The sequence below is a fragment of the Choristoneura fumiferana genome, chromosome 17 (assembly GCF_025370935.1).
Source record: "Choristoneura fumiferana chromosome 17, NRCan_CFum_1, whole genome shotgun sequence".
NCBI lineage: Eukaryota > Metazoa > Arthropoda > Insecta > Lepidoptera > Tortricidae > Choristoneura > Choristoneura fumiferana.
In genome coordinates this window covers 13,169,606-13,192,850 of record NC_133488.1, presented here as the reverse complement: position 1 = coordinate 13,192,850, position 23,245 = coordinate 13,169,606, and the positions used below count along the sequence as shown (strand labels likewise).

Below are 23,245 nucleotides of genomic sequence, written 5' to 3'. Positions count from 1 at the left end.
TATCTGCCACAACGGAGCGTGCAAAAATATCTGTCACGACCTCTACGACCTAGAAATAGAGTCGTATCAGATATTTATGCACGCTTGTTGTGTCAGATATTGGTGCTGGTGACAATACCTATGACTTCGGTTACACGCTCATTCTGGCGCCAGTTCAGTCCATCATTCTGGTTTTCTGTCATTCACATCGGATTGACGAATATTATTAAAAACATTTGATTTTCATCAGTCTGGACTGACAGTCCGTCAGTCTGAAAGAGTTACACGGTAATTCTGTCGTCATTCATGATAGAGATAGAACTGTGGCATATAACTATTATATTAAAACATTTTGTGAAGTAAAATACTAGTTTTATTAGTATCTAGTGAAACATTACAGTCGAAATACTGGCAGAACGTTTCATCACTAAATTCAAATAATGTCCATATAGAAACATGAGAGCGGCCAGGCTTCAGTTCAGACCAGAATGATGGACTGAACTGAAGCCAGAATGAGCGTGGCGCGCGTGACGTGACTGATTGACATACAGACAGACAATGGGAAGCGTAAAGTACTGGAGCTAGAGACTTGAAATTTGGCAGGAAAATTCTTGGAGTCATAGTGAAGAGACATGAAAATTCACACGGGATAGGAAATAAAACGGATTTATTTGAACTGAAAACAATTAGTACTTTGCTCACCCGCGACCTTATGATAGTTACGTATATGCAACGAAGGTGTGTTAATGCAGCTTCTCCACCTCCACACTAAGAACACACAAATCATACCAACACAACTATCACCACCATTACACTACACTGACGCGTGTCGAACTCAACCAAAATTCATAGGTATTTAGAGATTTATAGGTATTTCTGTTTCAAACTGGCTCTGGCCCAACTCGCACTTTGCCAGTTTTCTTTATTACAGTTGTTTTGAGATTTAAATTAGTTAATGATATCAAATCAACGTTACTATAATTGCGAACGATGTTGCGGGCAAAGCTACTTTTAGCTGTGTCAGGAACAAAATAATTGACACATAAAATTTATCAGTTCTTATAAACTTGTAGGTACGTTAAAAAAAGTAAATCCGAAGGGATGTGAGAAACCAATACGGTATCGTCGTTAAAAAAAACTCTCGCTCGGATTGTTTAGAACAACATAACCTTGGCTTGAGAGTTCTCTATCTCACGTTTAATCTGTGTTATCAGGAAGTGCATTGGGTCTCTCAGCGGGATATTACGGAATAGTTTACTGCTGCTCGTTTAACTTCGCAATTGCCGTCGAGTCGCAGTGTAGGTAATACGATACCGCATCCAAAACGGCAACATAAACTTTCGATTTAATATAAATTTGCTAGAACTTTCTTGATTTTAATCAAATTTAATGATTCTGATCTGTTTAACATATTATTATGAACAAACATCAATGCTCCAATGTTGTTTCTTTGAAGATTCAATTTAGCTATTTTCGGTACGGAACCCTAAAAAGTGATAATCACGCCGTATCAAACGAAATTCAACTCAGTATTGCCCAAAAAGTCCGAATCATTTTAGTGAAAGCCTAAAAGGCCTCAAATTTGGAATCAAATGAAAAAATCAAAGGTGCACCGTGAAAGAGGCATTTGCGTCGAGGGTAACTCCAAACTTTTTCACAAACGTATTTTTCTTTGCTTTTGCATTTCACATGTACAATCACCGTTATCAGATTTTATGGAACAAGAAATACGAGGCGTATTATTCATCCCTACAGGCAATTGATTCTGGCCAACTGAAGCGACTTTTTTCCTTCCCCCAAACTCATTACCTATTCAAAATTTGGTCGAATTATTAGATTTATATGGAAATCGGTTTTCAAAAAGTCCTGTAATAAAATTCATCGCAATGTTTGTTTATTCAAAACACAATGTGTGGTTTTAGCCCACCGACATTCTGTAAATACACGCCCTCACCGGATACAATGAAATACTTAGTCCATTCCAACCGGATTCAGACATCTCAATTTCACCGTGCGACATTGAATCTTTTCTGTATTTGCATTGAATTTCATTCGCAAATCTATATTTTATAAGTCGTTGGCAGTATTTTACAAAAAATAACACGGATGGAGAATATAGTTGTCTCATTAGGTATTATTGAAGTCTTTTTAATTTTAAGTATGCAGATTATTCATCTGTAGACTACTATTTAATGATAAATCACAACGTATTAAACCTGAAATTATACCTTGTTAATGAAAGTACATGTATTTGTTTCCCGGAGTTATTAAAATTTCAGATCAGTAGAATATTTTTACACGTAGGTAACTACTTAACTAGTGTGCTAATAATCTCGCCTCTTTCAATTAAGATACGTCAAGTGAACTAGAACCAATTAGTATTAGGTGTACTTCTAAGTAAAACGTTATTGTGTACCTTGTTGTTACTTAGTTTACTTATATGCCGCATAAATATTATGTTTCCTTCTTTTGATCGTGACAAGCGTTCCTTGATATGTCGTTGATGGACTTCCGCAAAGTAGCCATTGAGCTGTATTCCAATATTGATCTATCCACCAGCTTCAGCGATTGACGCGATAGTAGCGTCAAATATTGTGTTCTGGTTGGTTCTAGATCCGTGCTTTGAATGGGCAGGTTCTGCTAGAGCTGACGGACGCGGACTTGGAGGTGGGGCTGGGCGTGACGCAGCCGATGCACCGCAAGAAGCTGCGGCTCGCCATCGAGGAGCGGCGCCGGCCCGACCTGGTCCGCCACCCCACTATTGGCCAGCTCACGCACGCGTGGGTTGCTGCCGAGTGGCTGCCCGATCTCGGACTCGCGCAGGTACGATAAAGTAGTTAAACCCTGTCATATTATAAGGATAAACCATTACACGTAAACCTTTTTCCTCGGCTCGGCTCACAATGAATAAGTTTTTGGTAAAAATTTCAGTTTTAACTCAAGCTTTTTTTTCTGACTGTACTTTTGTCGACTTTACTTGCGTTGTCATTGCGATTTACACGCAATTTACATAAGTATCCCAAATTTCACGTCAATTCGACTAACTTGGAAATTGGTCGAATTTTACTTGTAAGATTTGACTACAGAAAAAGGGACAGGTGAAACTAAATAAAAACTTGTAAAATAGGGTGTGTACCTAATATAAATAGGTACACCATAGGGGCCCCGGCTGAGTTACTTGACTAAGTATGTCTGTTATTATTAAGATATGGGTCCATATCGACTCGCATAACTTATTGAAAATCCGAATGTAATGTTTGTCAGAATTATCGTTTGTCATAACTCTTTTTTCTCTGAATCCAATAATTGTTCAGAATTGTTATAAAACAAACCTAACGTAACCTATAGTTTTCTATAGCATGACCATTTAAACATTTCAGAAATATGGGAAAAAATATGTCAATCGATGATTCGGACAAAAATTACGCTATGACTAGCGAAGAATAGGTATGCGAACTTTGGCGCTCCCTTAAGATATGCCTTGTATTATTAAGAGGTTCAGAACTGAACAAGCACATATTGTTTTGCTTAATTAAGCAGCTCAAGCATGATCAAAAATTGTAAATGGTCAAAATGCTTCAAGCAAAGATTACGTACCTACTCTCCCGCCGGTAAGCCGCTTAATCGTCCTTGATCCTTTTCAACTATCTATATGTCGGCGGCCGATCGTAAAATCCGCTAGATCACGAAATTCCTAGGCATATCGTGAAATTGCGCCATTTCATGATATGCCTAAAAGTTGGCCAGGCATATCACGATGTGCCTGAGAAACAATACGGCAGATCGATTAGAGCAGCGCATTCATAGATATTCCTAGCTCTGTAGCGTGATGTGCCGGAAAAAAGAAAAATTTTGGTACGACGAGCGAAGCAAGGAGTAGTTAGTATTAATTGTGACCACAACGCACGAGCCGAGCGAGCAAAGCGAGCGTACCGCTGCAGCGGCCGGCGAAGTGTCAGAACCGATATGGCGGCGTTTCATGATATGCCTAGGAATTTCATGATCTGCCTAAACGTCACTAGGCAAATCGTTAAACGGTGAGTTTTGAACGATATATCGCATGTTTCTTAGCCAATTCACGAAATAGCGCCGTGATCTGGCGGATTTTACGATCAGCTGCCGACATATTATATAAGATTGCATTGCGGTAAGAACATGATATCAAATGAATAAATCTATATATCTAACTAACTCTTCGCACTAGTCATATCTATATTAATCTGTCATCTCCCAGGATAACAGGATCAAAGGAATTTGGGCACAAATTTGTGCCTCTGGGAGAGGACAGGTACTAGTAATCGCTACTTCAAATCCGCTCTCTATTAACAATTGTAGGTACGTACGTTGATATTATGGACGTATGTGGTTGATAAAAAATAAATATGTATGTACGTACCATGTACGTACCTATACTGTAGCGTTGGCGGTTACCACAGTTGTTTTAACATCAGAAGAGTACCTACTTCATTTATTTGTTTTATAATGATCGTTGTATTTCAGGGTAGGTATTAAATAAAGATAATTAGTTTTGCGGCTGAATTCGTGAATACAAAACAGGCTATTAATAGTGAGCAGCCGTGGAAAGTCTCATTAAATAGGCAACCTAATTTACCGTGTTATTGAAGTCGAAATCGCTTTTATGCGATTATTAATTTATGTTAGTAATATTGAGTTTTATCACACTTTGTTTTGGTCAATGTTATTTGCAACAATGAAATGGCACGTTTTAATGTATACCTAACAAGCAACATTTTTTTTAAATGTTATATTATTCGCAAACAGTACGCAGAGTCGTTCCTGGCAAGCTTAGTAGACGCTCGGATGTTGGACACGATAAGCAAAAAGGAGCTGGAGAAATACCTCGGCGTGACGAGAAAGTTCCACCAGGCTTCCATCGTGCACGGCATACATCTGCTCAGGATAATGAAATATGATAGACAAGTGAGTACCTACATCTACGTCTACGCAAATCATCAATGAAGTATAAATAACAACACGAAAATAGAAACCGAACGTCAAATAGCATTACTTAAACACATTTTTTGCAGCCATTTATCACTAGAAGGTTGTTTCCCGCGAATGATAAGGAGCAGAAGCAAATGAGCGATTATCTACTGGAGCTGTCACAAAATGTTTCGTCTCGTATTGCGCGCGACCCTTGTAATGTGGTCCCATTAATCATCCCCACGCCGTACACTCCTCTTTCCAATTCTTTTTCGGGATTCGAGGAATTTTTAACTTCGATCTCGGATCATTTATTTTATTACCGCTTTCACCTTTACAAATAATGTTTATTCAAAGAAGAATGTTTTAGAACCTTGCTATAGTTAGATTTTACTAAACCTAATAAAAGCGTGTTATTAATAATACCTAACCTGTTTTTAGGCGTTAGCGGTGAGACGGCATCAATGTGAAAATGTGGACGCAGATCCTTTAGTTTGGACCAATCAGAGATTTATGCGATGGGCTCATAATATTGACTTAGGTGAATTTGCTGAGAATTTAAAAGGTAAGTCTCTTATTACTTCTTCTAAGTAGTTGTGCTTAATTAATAATAGTAAGCTAAAAACGCTGTGCCAGTACGACTTCATTAAATTTATTGAGGAGAAGAAACCCAAAAGAAAATAAATTATATCGAATATTATTTTCTAAAAAAAATTTATCAAAGGCCGTTCAAAAAATAATGAGTAATGCCATTGTTGTGTGAGTTGACTGTACGTGTCATACGAAATCGTTCCAAGATTAAGATCCGCGGAATATTAACTTTACTTCGTCAATTTTGATTTGCTTCGTGTTGTCGACATGATGTTGAAAGTACCTACTTAATCCGTTGGTACGGCTGTTGAAGTAAAAAAAAAATATATGCTATATGCTTGTGGAGTTTATAACTATTATGAAGGTAGTCACACCCAACAATACAACAAGCCTCCGATTTTTTTAGACAGCGGAGTACACGGCGGGCTCGTGGTGCTGGAGCCATCCTTCACTGGCGAGACGATGGCCACTGCGCTCGGCATCCCGCCATCTAAAAGCATCATTCGAAGACACCTCGTCACTGAGTTCGATGCTCTCATCATCCCTGCGAGGTGAGTATTATCAAAATATGTTCTACCTTCAAAGAGAAAATAGAATATTTGCTTCAGCTAGAACATAATGAAATACTAACATTAAAAGCATCAAATGTCAACGTCGTATTGCAAATATTGTATTCTTCTGTTATTAATTAACATTCTTGAGCTCTTACGTTACTAATTTTGAGGAATTGTCCATGTATTGAATGCAAATATTTCTGCATAGTTCGAGTTCACTGAAACTATTATGTGCATATTGAGAAAATAATAATACCTACTTAGAATTGTAATAGACCTATAATTACCTGGTCACATATTGATTGAATGTTGTAAACTGTAAGAAGAGATGCAGTAGCGCTGTGTCCCGGTCTGCTAGGTACTCCTAGAGCACTGCTACTGAGCAATGAGACACTGCATGTAGATCCGTTCACCCGAGTCACGCCCTAGGTGAGCCTCTGTAGTTGATTATAATGTAAGGTGCAATCCTGCAGGTATACGATATTTTGCCAGGTGGAAGAACTGCAAGTGGAAGCTGCCCGAGCATCCATGTTGTCCACAAAACAAAGATAAAACAGCAAAAACTAAAAGGCTATCCTTCAAAAAATAAATCCCGCTTTAACGCCAAACTTCGAAACTGTATCTATGTAAAATTACCTATATATCGAAATGTTTGTAAAGTTGCTATTTTTACACAAAGCATTTTTTGCAAAGTTTTTTATGATTCTTCCGTCAAAGCCGCTCGTTTGTGAAACATTAAGCGATTGTAAACGTTTACGAGCAGTGAAGACTGATAAGGTACCTATCGTAGGAGTCCTGGTTTGTAAGTAAATGAATCTCATAAAAAATCAAACGATCGGAAACTGTTCTTTAGTACCCTTTGCCTTCGTCAATGTTAGACTCAATGTTCACATCGTAGCCCCCTAGAGACCCGAACTCGCCGTAGATTAGACTTGTCACATCAGTGTTTACTCGAGATCGATCGATCTTTAATTAATTAGTAAATGTATACAATTTAATTGATATCCACTACAAGCATTAAATGCTTAGTAATAAGTATAGGGGGTGAATCGAATCCCATTAACAGTAAACTTTTTAAAAAAATTTTTTTAGTATCATTATTGAAAGTCGGTCATTTTCTAGTTTTTAATTATAAAACGGAACCATGCCCAATAGCTTTAGGGTTATAACAATAATAGCATTTATTGACACTGTAAAATAACTATGTTTTTGACTTGTATACATTCATAATTGTAAAATAAAACAACAATGTATATTAGGTTCAGCTGTAATAATATGAATTGACATTTAAATGTGAATAAATCCTGATTAACGAGATGAAACCTAAAGGACATCGAGTCAGATTATTTAGTCCCCGCCACCCTATTTCGGCGACCCTTGCGCCGAGACCAACGGTAACGACCATTTTATCGATTCATCATGAATGCCTCTGTCATCATCATGTAGACCGCACTTCGATCGGGCTCTGTCCACTCTTTCTCCTTTCATTCAACATTTTATGGTTTTATTACGTCCAGATCACTTTCGACCACATTGGCATTTTCGTGCTTGTTTTATATTTTAGTCGTCTTATTGTGTTCTTTTTACACGGTTCGCAGAGAAAAGTACTGCGCGACTGCTGTGCTCTATTATCCAATAAACGTAATCGAAGCTTAATGTCGCAGTACTATTCTTTGTAAAAGATTCATGAAAACTTGTCTTTTTACTTCTGATAATTTAGTTTATTTGTCACAATGAGCATGATTTGTTATTTCAGCAGAGTGCATCATGCTTTTGGTGTCTATGCAATATTTTCGATATTGTTAATTCACTTTCACAGTGACTATGTGTTTTAGCTGATTAATATAAATATATTATAATCTTAATGAAATTTATAAAAAAAACATGTACTTACTAGGATTGCAGGAGTAACAGTGTACACCAAAAAGGTGCATGTAAGCTTTTTGTGTTTACGCCATGATTTTAAATAAAACACCCTTTAACTTTCTGATTTCTAATGTACATTGAAACGAAGTACGTGTTAACAATTAGCCGTAAACGCTCTGCCTGGCTTTGATATCGTTGAGAGTTTTGCGCCTTATCGAAATGAAATCGATTCATTACATTTTCAGGAACATGTTCGGCCATCAGATAAGGATGCTGGGGCGACCCTTCTCGAGGTCTGTTGCAACTGGGTTGCCGGGCATTGACTTAAGCGGCGACTCTCGGAGGCACAGTCTCAGGGTACGTTACACAATAACGTTGTGGGATTCAATCAATACAAACTAAAGAAATTAAAAACTTTTCTTTCGGTACAAAAATATGTATTATAAATGTGTATTACATCTTGATGAAGTCACTAAGCTCATTACCAAAAGTTGTCAATTAAGCGTATTAAAAATAAGTGTTGATTACTTTGGAAATAGACACTGTATTGATAGGTAGTGCCATAGACAAAAGAACATCTTTGTGATATTGTTTGTGTAAATTCGCGGATCAAAGTACAGGTAGACAGAAAAAAATATCAATCAAAAATTCCTGTACGTACTTTATATTTACAACAGTACCTATTAAATCAGAATTTTATCTTGATGTATCTAGCTTTTTTTGTTTATTAAATTAGATAGGTATACATATTTAAGCAGTTATTCTGTGTGTGTGCAGTTTAGTGTGAACATTCCACAAATCTAAAATAATTCAGATGTGACCGATTGATACAGTCTTTATTAAATATTTAAATACTACGATTAAAACAATACTATTTTTCCAGGGATCAATAACACGAGCTTTGGGAGTACTAAAAGCAAAACACGATCGTACTTCCCCCTCGAGTTCTAGCGAGAGTTCAAGCGTACTGAGTCTCACTACTCAGCCTTACCAGATGTCGTACTCGCCCCCCATCGCCGTGCGAACACTGTCTCAGCTGAGTATGGCGTATGCACCGCCGCCCACGCTGCAAGAGTATGAACCGATCTACACCCCGCTCAGTCTCTACTCGCAGTCCAGTGTGTCCACCAGAGACAGCCTGCAGCGACTGAACGACATCAAGGAGAATGCCAGTATTACGCATAGGTGAGTCAGGAAATTAGAAATACTTTTGCCTCAAACCAATGAGGGTTATCTGACCAAAAATGTTGTTAGATTGCGCCTTAAATAAAATAGGAGGTCCGTTTGAGGTTTACACTCTTCCTCGCTATTGACTAGTTGTTACATTGTCACAAATGTTAAACGGATCTCACCTTAGTAACGCCCCCTAGCGATTATATAACTGCCAGAAAACTACCATAATCCTCTCATTGTTGTTAGCATTTTGTTTGCGTAGAATTTGCTAATGATTAAAAATATCAGTAAGAAGTAGACACAGGACAATACCGAATTTATCTTCTACGGTGGAATTCTCTGTATTGAAAATAAAAAAAGAAAGTGTGCCAGGTGAAGAAGGTGTTTCCCTTTTAGAGATAAATAACCGGAGATATTCCTTTTACAGAGCTCAGACAACGTAACCTTCAGTAAATCCCATTTTACAAGTATTATGTAAAATGCCTGTTTTTTCTTAATTCATCTTTTGTTTATAGATATGGGCAAAAGGCTGATCACGCGCATAGAGTAAGCTCTCCGCTGCCTGCTAAGTCAGTTGACGATTCCGTCATCAAGCAGAAGCGGCACCGGCGCGTCAAGAGCATCGGCGACATCAACGCCTGCAGCAAAACTTCGGTGTAGAACAATACTGTCAATTAGGGCAGGGGCTCCCAATCTGTGAGTCAAAGGGGCGTCGCTATACACGGTACGGCCAGAATGCTGGTTGACATATCAAGAAGCTACACGCGGGTGTTTTACCAAAAAATAACATTCTGCAAAGGGAGTCGCGGTATAAAAAAGATTGGGAACCCTTGAATTAGGTAATCCATAGATAAATACGTGTCTGTACCAAAGTTGCGCAAATGCTCAATACTCTCTAGTCTGCGATGTACAAAGTTGCATATCAAAATTCCATAGAAAATATGAGTAAGAATAGACTGAACGTGTACGCCACAAGTTTTTATTGACAATCTTATGATATCAATATTTCATTTTACTACGGTTGTTTAACGAACTTTAAGTTTTAGTGTTTCAAACTCACATAATTAATGTTTTACCAGTCACGCCATTAAATGAACATAACTGCTAACACTGTGATAATGAGGTATTTTCACGCACTAATGAGCTTCTGATTTTGATAAACCAAATATTAGTCAATTTATATAAGATAATTATGATGATTATGTATACCAACATATTCATTCCAAAGAAACGTAATATCAATAAATATTGTAAGTCAGTCTACGTAACAATGTATTTCCTCTGTTAGTTTGAGATTAATTTATGTTATTATTTCTTTACTTTTGTTTATTGTTATCATTGGTTTAACTTTTGTAACGATTTTTAATATTTTCCAAAATAAAGTGTCTAAACTAACTTGAGTATTATTATCATTTTCAACCTTAAAATTCCGTATAAAAATATAAATTAAAAAAATCTATTAATATGTACCTATGTACGTTTTAGTTAGCTAGATCATTATTTGTAAATCTACTAGCAAAAAAGCGGAGCAATTTTCTCTTTTACTTTAAGTAAAAAAATCTTCCATGCCTGTTTTACATAAAAAATAAGCCGCTTGTTAATTGAATTGAAATAACAAATATATTTAAGAAGATAAGTATCTACACCTAGGTACATAGTAAATGTTTTTGCTAAAGTTAGTTCTCTTTGATGTTGTAGGTACGAGTAAAAATATTCCCGTTGTTCAAATTGACTAGAAACTGAAAAACTTGAACGTTTTTATTTCACAGTTTTATAAAACACAGTCCAATATAAGAACAGTAAATTAGCTAAATAACAAAGTTAAGTTAGTTTAAAATTATGCCATTGCATGCAACAAGATCGCTTTCGCGTTGACTAATAAATATCAGTCTACGTCGTCGAGTCGTCGTACTTGTTTTGGTATTCCGATCCATCAGATCTAGTGCGATATGTATTGTGTGTATATCTACCTAGTGCACAAAGAGAAACTTAGACGTATACCCGGAACAGTCTTGTTGATTTTAAAGCCTCATATCTAGTGATGATGGAAAGGAAAGAAAATGAAAACTACAGCGAGGAATAAGTATATCTATGGCTTTGTCCGCAGCAGGGATTCTCAAAGTGGTCGAATCGACCACCTGGGGTCGAAATCGGTTTCCCCGGGGTCGATATAAACACAAATTTGGTAAGTAATTGGTATCAATGGGAAAAAAAACAAGTGATTGTATTTTGAAGTTAATTTGGGCATGGGGGGTCTAAGTTTTCTATGGAAAAGAGGTCTCTTGCTCAAAATAGTTTGGGAATCCCTGGTATACAGCATACTCATTACCGCTTGAAGCCAAATAGAGGAACTTAAAGTTATTTTATACTAGCTTTGCCCGCGACTTCGTCCGCGTGGAATAGTAACTTTGGGAAGTATTTTATTTATTTAGGATACCTATTTTGCCAATAATAGCACATAGAAACTTCTACGTTTTACTGAAAATAATCTACTTAAAAACATTGCTATAAATATAAACTTTTTTTTGTTCTTCCATCCATCCATTCATCCATCCATGTTCTTTAGTAAAACATAAATATATACCCTGCCAACACAAAAGGAGTACTTAATTCTTCATAGTGGACTCTTGACACCTTACGTCCTTTATTGTAAGTTAGGAGGGTAGGATTATAATTAAGACGGCATTTTTACTAAGCATAGCTATACATATTTCCGATAAATATACTCATAGTATTTGTTTGGAATTCCTTAAGAAATTTCATCCCCATATTTTCAAGTAATAAATAGGTAAAAATTTGAAAGCGCCGGAAAAAATGCTTTTTAGAGTTCCGTAGCTCAAAAGGAAAAAATGGAACCCTTATAGGATCACTTTGCTGTCCGTCCGTCCGTCTGTCGGTCAAGACCCTTTATCTCGTAAACGCGCGGAGTATCGGTATCGAGTTGAAATTGAAACCCTAAACTCAGGTCAATAGTCCCGAAAGCTGTGAAAAAATCAAACTTCTAGGTAAGTCAAGGCAATCAAAAGCTACAGTCATTAAAAAGGTGTTTCCATGTAAATCGCCTTAACAGAAAAAGTAATAGGGTACTACCGGCTATCCTGGAAACTTGGAATTTTGCATAAAGAGCTCTTATAGTAGCACAATAAAAAATAAAAATCTGAAAATTATAATTTTTCATGTCTGACTGTTGCTAACACTGCATCATCCCCCCTGCTATCATCCCCTCTGCTAACATCACCTCACAGGTAAAATTTTCAAAAACGTGCCATGCGTGCGTGCCGTTTCACGTGCCGAAATGCCAAGTTTCATAAAGAACCATCGATTTATCTTCGACAATGACGATCTTCCATATAAACTTTCATCCCCTATTTCACCCCCTCACAGGAAGAATTAAAAAAAAACCGCGCGAATAAATATCTATGTATCTCTTATCACGTGCCCAAATGCCAAGTTTCATAGAGATCCATCGACATATCTTCAACAATGATGATCTTCCATATAAACTTTCATCCCCTATTTCACCCCCTCAAAGGAAGAGTTTAAAAAACGCGCGAAAAAATATCTATTTACTTCTTATCACGTGCCGAAATGGCAAGTTTAATAAAGATTCATCGACTTGTCTTCGATAATGACGACCTTCCATATAAACTTTCATCCCCTATTTCACCTAACAGATCGAATTTTAACAAAAGCTCAAACAAATTTTATTTCTTATTAAGTACCGAAATGCAAAGTTTCATGGTTTTATCTTCGACAGCGACGAACTTCCACCTTATAAACTTTCACCCCCTATTTCAACCCCTTAAAGCCTTTATTTCGCGATAAAAGATAGCCTATGTTCTTTCCCAAGGTCTATTCTATCTCTGTACCAAATTTCATCAAAATCGGTTCAGCGGTTTAGGCGTGAAAGCGTAACAGACAGACAGAGTTACTTTCGCATTTATAATATTAGTATGGATAGTATGGATATGGATATGGATTAAGTGCCTAAATGCAAAGTTTCATGGTTTTATCTTCGACAGCGACGAACTTCCACCTTATAAACTTTCACCCCCTATTTAAACCCCTTAAAGCCTTTATTTCGCGATAAAAGATAGCCTATGTTCTTTCCCAAGGTCTATTCTATCTCTGTACCAAATTTCATCAAAATCGGTTCAGCGGTTTAGGCGTGAAAGCGTAACAGACAGACAGACAGACAGACAGAGTTACTTTCGCATTTATAATATTAGTATGGAAGTATGGATAGTATGGATGAGCAGATAAATCTTCCATCGTACTGTAACCAATGACCACAAAAACTAGCTGGAGTGAATATTTTTTAAACTCTCAAGATTGAATCTTGAAGAAATCTTGAAGATTCTGAACAACACAAGCCAATAAGGATAAAGATTGCAGCGTAAGTATAAGTAGATAAATAGAAGGAAATCGTACCTACTTCTACAGATTTCTACCCTACTTTAATAGTAATGTTCTTGAGCCGACTAGAACTTAATGTTAGAACATCCATCATCATCATCCCAGCCTATTTCCGTCCCACTGCTGGACACAGGCCTCCTCTCAGAATGAGAGGGCTTGGGCCGTAGTTCCCACGTGGGCCCAGTGCGGATTGGGAACTTCACACATACCACTGAATTACTTCACAGGTGTGTGCAGGCTCCCTCACGATGTTTTCATTTACCATAAAGCGCGTGGTAAATTTCAAATGTAATTTTTTTCACATGAATTTCGAAAAACTCAGTGGTGCGGGCCGGGGCTTGAACCCACAAACCTGTACTTGAAAGGTGATAGGTCAAACCAGTAGGCCACCACGGCTTAGTCTTAGTGTTCTATGAAAGAGAGCAAACACACATGTTAAAAAGTTATGCATACATATTTTAAAAATCTATTGGGTCACCCACGCTCTAATACATAATACTTTTTGATCAACTATTAATTACTTATCATTGTTTTCTTTTTACGATATCCTATCCTATTTATATTACAATGCTTTTTCTTTGCATAGGTAAGGTACCTATGCTAGATATTGAGTGGCAGTTCTCTATCTACATTACATATAGGTTGTTAGGAAGCTTGGAAAAAAGTTTTAAACTTAGTACTACAGCAAAATGAGTTCAATCAAACTAAAGAAATATTATGTATCTATATTGTCTCCACACAGAATAAGACGTGACCTATATCCGGAGGCGGTCGTCCTCACATTACAATAGCGTTGGACATTGAGAGTGCAATACTGTCCAATAACGGATGTTAGCTACGAATTTAGAAGGAGATACAGCACACATGCCGACCAACATATTTCTATTTGATAACAGTTTTCTACCTGTTTCTACTATAGATTGACGGCACCAATCATGGACATGTGAAGCATAGTAGGTAGTAACGATAGAATGCAAGGATTCAATGCCTTAACAGCCACCCACAGCTTTGCATTGCTTTGCTTTGCTTTGCTTTTGCTTTGCTTTGCTTTGCTTTGCTTTGCGGTGAAGGAAAACATCGTGAGGAAACCTGCACAAACCTGCGAAGCAATTCAATGGTGCGTGTGAAGTTCCCAATCCGCACTGGGCCCGCGTGGGAATTATGGTCCAAGCCCTCTTGTTCTGAGAGGAGGCCTGTGCCCAGCAGTGGGACGTATATAGGCTGGGATGATGATGATGAACAGCCACCCATTCATGGACTTGACCATTTTTGATTATGACTATCAGTTGTTTGAACTTAGTGTTGTTTAAAAAAGAAGTGTAGGTAAGTTTCTCAAAATTCAGGTATGCAAAAAAAATACCATAATTGGTTCTTGTTCATGACGTGTATAGGTAGTGCCACCAGAGTTGAGTTCACGCACATAAGAACATGTCATGTAATGACAGCGGGATTCCACTCAATCATTTCATTCATTATCCTTTTATGCAATCAGCTCTTCATATAGCTGTGTGTGTAATCATTCACTTCAACTCTCGTGGCACTACCTAAACCGTCACCTCAAAGTAGTTTTGATATAACAGGATTTAGGTACCTAGATACAAAGTTCTCATTGTTCCCACGGCAGCATCCCGCCAACTTAGTGCTACTCGTATACCTAAATACGAGTACTAAAAATACACTTGAATGTCATGGTACAAATACGATCTTACTTACATAAAAACCTAAGGCTGTTGACCAACCTATATAGGTGAATTCAGAAAATTACAATTAGATACATCTGCATGTACCTATATACCTACTTATTCTGTACTTTTTAAGTCGGTATTTAATCTACATTAGGTAATTCTTATTTATCTCTGCTTAAAACTGAGTATTTATTCTCTATTTATCTCATTTGAACGAACCTCCTGACCGTTTCCGGTCCCTCCCAATGTATAAACTTTGAAAATAGATGACCAATTACTTAAAGGCTACCATTTCAAAGACATAAATTGTAAACTGCAAGCAAAACTCTCCCGTTTTCTATCTAAAGAGAAATGAGAATGCTCTGAACTCCCTCATTCAGTTTCCATCTCGGAAATATGAGACATGAGCGTAGTAAAAATTATTCTGTTCAATTATTTATCGGCCAGTCGGCACGCGACTGCTGCGCTATGCTTGCAATGCATCCACGTTGACTGAGAAAACGCGCACATAATCAAATAATAGCTATTTATGCAACTGTATCGTAATAGGGGTCCTTAAAACACGAGTGTGTTTCATGAAACGAGGCGTAACCGAGTTTCATAAAAGGATCACACACATGAGTGTTTTAAGGCCTAATTACGTACAGTTGCTATTCCAGCCGACACTAATATAAAGCTTTTCTCAAAAATGGTGAAGGAAAAAAACTCAATTAGAATAAACCTTTTCTCAACAAAATTTATTATGACATTTTATTTTATTCCAATAAAAAATTTCATACCTTCCCGCCTTTTTTTCATTAAAAAAAACAGCAGGTAAATTTTTCCACCGAAAACACCACAAGCTGTTTCAGATTCAATAAAAAAAGTCTGGAGTTCCAACAAAAAACTGATAGCAGCCATTTGAGTTGGCTGTATACGACTAGTGCCAACATTTCCATGGCCGTTTTCGCACTTTTTAAAAAGTTTGTGACTCGACAATAATAAAAAATATTGTCGAGCTAGCGCGCCTGCAATCTTTTTAACTTTTTTATTTCTCGCTGACCATAAACTATGCACTTAGCCTTCTGATATGCAAGGAAGACTTTTACGGACATTTTTGAGAAAATCTCATTACGATACAGATTTGTATCGTAATGACCATTACGATACAGCCGTGTTTATAATAGAATTAATAGAATACAATGCCGTAATGCTGGTCATTATCTATGGTTTTTGAACGCATAATTGATTTACTATATGGGTGTAGATAAACATCCCTAGTGGAAAACTTTAGAAGACTCTTATAAGTATACAAAGTTGTGACTCGTAGTTTATAAATAACCGTTAGTACCTACACGTGTTGGTAATAAATTCATCATCATCATCAGCCGGAAGACGTCCACTGCCGAACAAAGGTTTCCCTTTTATAACGCCACAATGAGCATCACTTGCATGCACCGGTTGCCCGCAACTTTCACGATGTTATCAGTCTATGTAATGGGAGGCCTGCCATCTGGCTATGGACCCTAGTACACTTGTGGTAGAAGCCGCGATAGTCAACATTGAAGCAATTCAATGGTGTGTGAGATGTTCCCACACTGGAGCTACGTGGACACTATACTCTCTCATGCTGAGAGGAGACTGTGCATAACAGTGGGACAGTAGGTACAGAGAAAAGAGAAACGGCCGGTTTGAGACTTTGACGCTATATAAAAAGCACATAAACTAAATGAGAAACCTAAAAGTACATTAAGTACATATGTGTCTAAAGTAAGGATTCAGTGTACGTTATGACGGCACTCCCCCTTGCAACGGAATCCGGTCCGGTTCATGATTTAACAGCTTTGAGCCGGACCGAGTGTACCGAGCAGCTCCATGTATTTGCCAAGTATTTCGTTTTATGAAAAGGCAAATTTCATTGCTGACGTTTTAAAGTTTAATGAGCTTAAAGTTATGCACCTGTATTTAAAATGTTTAACTATAGGTACCCACTATTTTTGTCGTCAGTGAAAACATATATTTTATTATGATAACGTATTCGATTAAATACCTTAATTCCCACGACAACTCTGCTGCTACTGCTCTATTAACACTATATTGTATCTATCTATCTTTCTATTTTTCTTCTCTCTGTTTCTATGAGAATAAGTAGTTAATTTATTCGGAAAATTTTCACAGATATTTGGGTTAGTCGGATTTTTTTGATTATAATCAAAATTTTGTCACCTCTGATGCCATACCTACACTTCGAAAATCAAGCAATATAGTGAAAAACAAAACTCGTAATGGTTTCCTTCCAGTTAAAGAAATATATCGAAGTAATTAAAAAACACCGTGTAAAGAATGAATAGAAAATACATAAGCGGAGATAGATCTAAATTCAGTAACTTATCTAATACTTAATGTAATAAATACAACAGCAAGTAGGTAGGTTCAATTACCGACAACGATATCGAATAGTACAAATTACTCAAAAACCTCTAAGTAATACTCTTTAACGACTATGGGAGAACGTCTAAGTATTGCTTTTTTCTCTTAAAAATTAATACCGGTTACTGTAACTACAGTTAACATACCAATCGTTTGGTTCCCTGTAACCGTTTGTGGGAGAATAAACAAAAAACAAGAAATCAATCAATCGACCAACAGGGTTCGTACCTACGTAAAATTTGTATCCTACAAACATTCAGAGGGAAGCTCGGTACCTATCCGTAACTCGATAAACGTTACAGGAGATATGTACTGAAGGACAATATTTACTCTGACTCTGACGGCTGAAATTTGAAAAGCTGCAGAAAAAGATTATTTACTCTTAATAAGCTGGCCAATTTGCAAGTAACTGCACAGTTGCGAGATGGAGATTAGCTGTGTGGGGGACTCATTAGCGGCGAGAGCCCGCGGCGGACACACCAACTTAACTAGCTTTGCTGAACCATTCTTACATAAAGATTCTACTATCTCTTTCCCGCCAAGCTAATAACTAGTTGGTTCGAAAGGGGCGGCTCAAGGTGAACTTTTGTTAGAGCTTTTGAATTTCACAGAATAGGGAGGCGAGCCGGAAGGCATCTCTGCTCTTTATCACGCCGACTGAGCAATCAAAGATCTTAATTCTGTTAAAGTAAAAAAATAAATATAAATTTATAAGAAAGTGCTTGCATTTGAGACGGATGGAAAAGGAAGGATCCAAAGTTTTAAACGTTACATTGTGAGTTTAATGTATGGTTCTTACCTAATTTTTTAAAATTATAAAACAATGCGGAGTGCGCACAAAATATATTTTTTTAACAATTTACAAAATAGAAATAGTCTTAAACGGATAGTAAAGTAATAAATCATACTTAGTTTATCTTTTGTGTAATAACAATTCAGTGTATACTTATTTATTGTATATTATTACCTATCATAGGAAAATTTTCTAACCCTACTAATTTTAGTTCAAATTATAACGTTTTATACTTTCGTAATTTTCACTCATTGTCAAAATACCACAAACAGGACTTATCACGCTAAAACACACGAGTCATATTTACCTCGACGTTTCAACCACATTATAGTAGCCGTGGTCACGAGTTGTGTTTTCGCGCGATAAGTCCCGTTTGTAAATAGTATTTTCGTTTAAATTAACCTGATTGCTAAATAATTTGTGAACTAGTTTTTTTATATTTAGGCGACTGCAAACATTCACCACAAAAATATTACTTACGGTTTTTAAAAAAATATACATTCTTGATCAGATAAGTACAAAGATTGTACCTATACTGAAACTCGATATTTACGTATGTGCTGTACCTACAAGCTATTGGTAATCTGCCTGCATATAAACCGAAAGCATCGTAAATGCCTACTATCTGATGTCTGAGCCCCTTAGGCAGCGTGATATCGATATAGTCGTTACTTGCGAGACAATATCGTGGTAATTAGTAGGGCCCAGGTTGTATGAGTTTGAGCGCTGTGCAGTTGCAGCAATTTTTGCCCCCATATGCAGTTGCAGCAATAAATCTGGTCCCGTGACCCCATTTTGAAGGTGATGACTCAAAAAAGTAGCGTCAAGTCGCCGCGTCGAGCAGCAGCGACAAGATGGCTCCTTGCAGGAATGGTCTTGGTCTGGGAAGCTGATTTCTCAATCTCATTTAGTAGCAGTCGTGGCAGTGGTACAAATAAAAAAATTGGAGTGAATGAAAAAAAAATAACACTGTTTTTGCCGAAATTGAAGAGGTTTTTTTTCCCGCGATAAAGCTCAACATTTTCATTTTTATCGCTAAATGTCACGTGACCAGATTTGACGTTGGAGCGTCGAGCGACTGCATTTGGCCCCGCCTATGTAGGTATTTGTACTCTTAGAACTCCGCGGATGTCTGGTAGTGAATACGCGAAATACGTCCTATAGACAGTGATAGAACATGGTTTTTGTCACGATTGTATTTAGGTACTACTTAACTTTTGCTATTGTAGATTATTTTCACTCTCAGTGTATGTACAGCAATGTAAAATGCTTGTACTTTGTGAAAAATAGAGTTACAGTGTGTGTGTGTTCTTACAGCATCTGTTAGCGGAAGGAAAAACTTGGGACTCGAACTTATATAGGACTACATTAATATTCATTCAATCCGGAAAGCGTGTTTACATTTTATTAATTTTAACGTTCAGTCGCTTTTAAAGTAGCTGGATACTTTTCGCTAGGTACCACAATACAATCGACAGTTTAAAAGTACTATTTATGAAGTGTTCAACCACTTTTTTGAAGCAGATAGTACCTACCTGATATTAAAAAAAGATAAAGTTATTACTTAGTATAATACTGTTTCCGAACACAAAATTGCCTGATGTAGGTAATGCGAATTTTATATCATTCGGCAACTGCTTTTTGCACAAACGGGAATGAGTTTAATCATAAAAGTTGTAACATTTACAAATTGATATTATGAAATGTTTTTAAACTTGAAAAAGTAGTGGCTAGCGCACCAATCGATCTTAAAAATAGTAAAAAATAAGTATTAATATCTGAGAAGTTCCCTCAACTTCTTCCGCATAACATTACTCCAACAATTGGCGGTTGGCGTGGGGAAGTTCCAGAAAGTTTTGTACAATAAGGTGTCGTTAGCAATGCCTCGCTCGCGGTCTTGTTGTACTAAGTGGATCCATATTATATAAGATATGCCACACGGATCGAGACGTATTAGATACGGCGTGTTGCATGATCGCGTATTTTTTCGTGCCCAAAGTGATAGTCGTTAGTGGTACAGAACAAGAGATAAGATACGCCAGTGATACAAAGACTGAGCCGTAGAGCTAGTTTCCTATGAAGATACTTCGAAACAATTCGGACACATCAGATGTGGGAAACAAATGGAGTTAAATGTTTTAAACTTTTTTGTTTCCCTTGACGTTTTCAGTCGTAATGCAAAAACTGTTGCAACTCATGACCATTGTAGATACGATGAAAATCGAGAGAGTCGGAGTAAAATAATTAATCTATATTAATAATTTCGTCCAGGGGTACGGTAGACTCGAACGAAATGCACATCAAATTGAAGAGCGTAAAAAATTAGTCGATCCGAGTCGACAACATATATCCGCAAAATTCGGATTATGGAGAATTTCGTTAAATTCTAATGGCACTGACAAACAAACCGCAGTCGCCATCTTGGGTAGTTAATAAACGTTCCGTTTCATACTAGCTAGCTCTTAGATACGGCTCGCCTTCAACACATCGCGTGCGTCACGCCAAAAAAGTATCCATTACAAAGAACTGTGACTCATGTGACTGTGTAAAACGAAACGTCTTGCCGGAAAACTTGAATGGATCTTATCAAAACTCAAAACTATCACCAACTACCTTCAACTATAACTATCTTCAGTTGTTGACGTTTGTTCCGAGTCGACAACTTGTAGGTAGAAAATTCGGATTTAGCGAGTATTTTCAATAAAAAATGGAATTAATTACTGAGTATATATAATGGCGTTGCGAAGTAAACATGTCAAAGTCATCACATCAAAGTGGCGTGAGTGTCACGTCATCACGTGTCACAGGTTTGCATTTCGTTCTCCATTGTGACCTTTTAAGGGCCCCACACACGGTACGATTCGTCGATTTTCATCAGATCGATCGTACAGACGGATCGTACCTTATATGGGGCCCTTTAGGTCTAATTTCTTTGATTATGAGACAGACATACGTAGTCGGTCCCAAAGTTCTGTCACTGGCACATTATTTTTAAATTTAAAACATGATTTTAAGAAAATTTGATTGAATTCCATTTTTGAATGTTTGTCAATTATTTAAAACAATAAACAGTCATTCGCTGCAATTTCTCACGATGGAGTGGACGTTGAAAGAAAACCGAATAGCTGTTTTAGCATTGCACCGCTGTGGGCACTCGCCAAGTACCATTTTCAAGTTGCTCAAAAATGTAAATATAACGCTTAGGTTTGTGTACCGTACGATTGACAGGTACAATGAAGTCTCCAGTGTTGAGGACAAGAAAAGAATTGGCCGGCCTCGCTCCGTACAAACACCAGCAGTGATCAAAGCGATCAAGGCATGCATAGCAAGAAATCCTGTCCGAAAACAGAAGTTGATGGCTTTGCAGATGGGTGTCAGTAGAAAGACCGTCAAAAAGGTTTTAAACGAAGATCTTAGTCTGCGAGAATACAAAAAATAGAGTGGGCACTTACTTAATGCCCGTCTAAAAACAATAAGGTTTAAAAGATCCTGGAAGTTGTTTAAGCGGTACGCGAAAAATCGACACCGTGATATCCTCTTTACAGACGAAAAGATTTTCGATATTGAAGAGAAGTACAATAAACATAATGATAGAGTGTACGCTAGGAGCTCTGAAGAGTATTCTCTGATCTTATTACGGGCCAACTGAGGTTCATTTTTGCGAAAAAGGGGTCAAAATCAGTGCGAAAGTGTACCAAGAGACGGTTTTGGATAAGCATGTCAAAGATCTGCCCAACACGCTATTTTCAGGTCATAATTTTGTGTTCCAGCAGGATTCTGCGCCAGCACACAAAGCCAAGACCACTCAAGCCTGGTTTGGCCGTCAAAAAATCGACTTTATAAGACACGAAGATTGGCCTTCCTCCAGTCCGAACTTTAATCCTCTGGACTTTAAAATTTGGCAGGTCTTAGAGGGAAGGTCTGTGCTAAACCCATAAAAATTTGGAGAGCCTGAAGTCATCTTTAAGAAAAGCAGTCGCTGAAATAGACATGAAAATGGTGCGTGCTGCGATAGACGACTGGCTGCGCCGATTAAGGGCCTGTATTAAAAACAAAGGAAGTCATTTTGAATAATTTAAGTACTTAAATTTATTTTTTTATTAAATGTACTTTAAATTGGTATATAATTTATTAAAAACTGATTGGTACTTTTGTTTTTATCATTATTTTAATTTGTGACAGAACTTTGGGACTACGTAGTTATTTGGGCAAATAAGATTTAGGAGAAATATCTACTGGTGAAATACCGATACGTAGGTTAGCCGTTAATGTGTTTGTGATAATAATTAAGGCTGGGAATATACGTCAGATTTTTTCGATAAGTACGACAGTCTTTACTGGCAAAAATTTTCTCAAACATATTATTATGAGTCTACATTTTACCGAGCGAAGCGGGGTTTTCATCTAGTATAATATAATGAGCCGTGGTGGCCTAGTGGTTTGACCTATCGCCTCTCAAGCAGAGGGTCGTGGGTTCAAACCCCGGCTCGCACCTCTGAGTTTTTCAAAATTCATGTGCGGAATTACATTTGAAATTTACCACGAGCTTTGCTGTGAAGGAAAACATCGTGAGGAAACCTGCGCAAACCTGCGAAGCAATTCAATTGTGCGTGTGAAGTTCCCAATCGGCACTGGGGCCGCGTGGGAACTATGGCCCAAGCCCTCTTTGTCTGAGAAGAGGCCTGTGCCCAGCAGTGGGACGTATATAGGCTGGGATGGAATATAATATATTTAATAATTTTAATAGTGGCAAAGACAAACATAATAAAACATAATTAAACTAAAGGTAGAAAATTTGGCCTAAATTGCCGACAATGGGCATAGCATAGCGATAC

At 37.4% G+C, this 23,245-nt stretch overlaps 1 protein-coding gene across 1 annotated transcript in view; it reads left to right on the top strand.

The window, feature by feature from the left end:
• Liprin-gamma (liprin protein kazrin) overlaps nt 1–10,502 on the top strand; it is a 125,041-nt gene extending 114,539 nt beyond the window's left edge. The window contains exons 15-21 of the mRNA XM_074099689.1: nt 2,593–2,802; nt 4,762–4,920; nt 5,365–5,488; nt 5,921–6,065; nt 8,180–8,291; nt 8,818–9,119; nt 9,623–10,502. Of these exons, the coding sequence (XP_073955790.1) occupies nt 2,593–2,802; nt 4,762–4,920; nt 5,365–5,488; nt 5,921–6,065; nt 8,180–8,291; nt 8,818–9,119; nt 9,623–9,767 (1,197 nt within the window). The 3' untranslated portion in view covers nt 9,768–10,502. The remainder of the gene's footprint in view (nt 1–2,592; nt 2,803–4,761; nt 4,921–5,364; nt 5,489–5,920; nt 6,066–8,179; nt 8,292–8,817; nt 9,120–9,622) is intronic.
• Nucleotides 10,503–23,245: the final 12,743 nt, after the last annotated feature.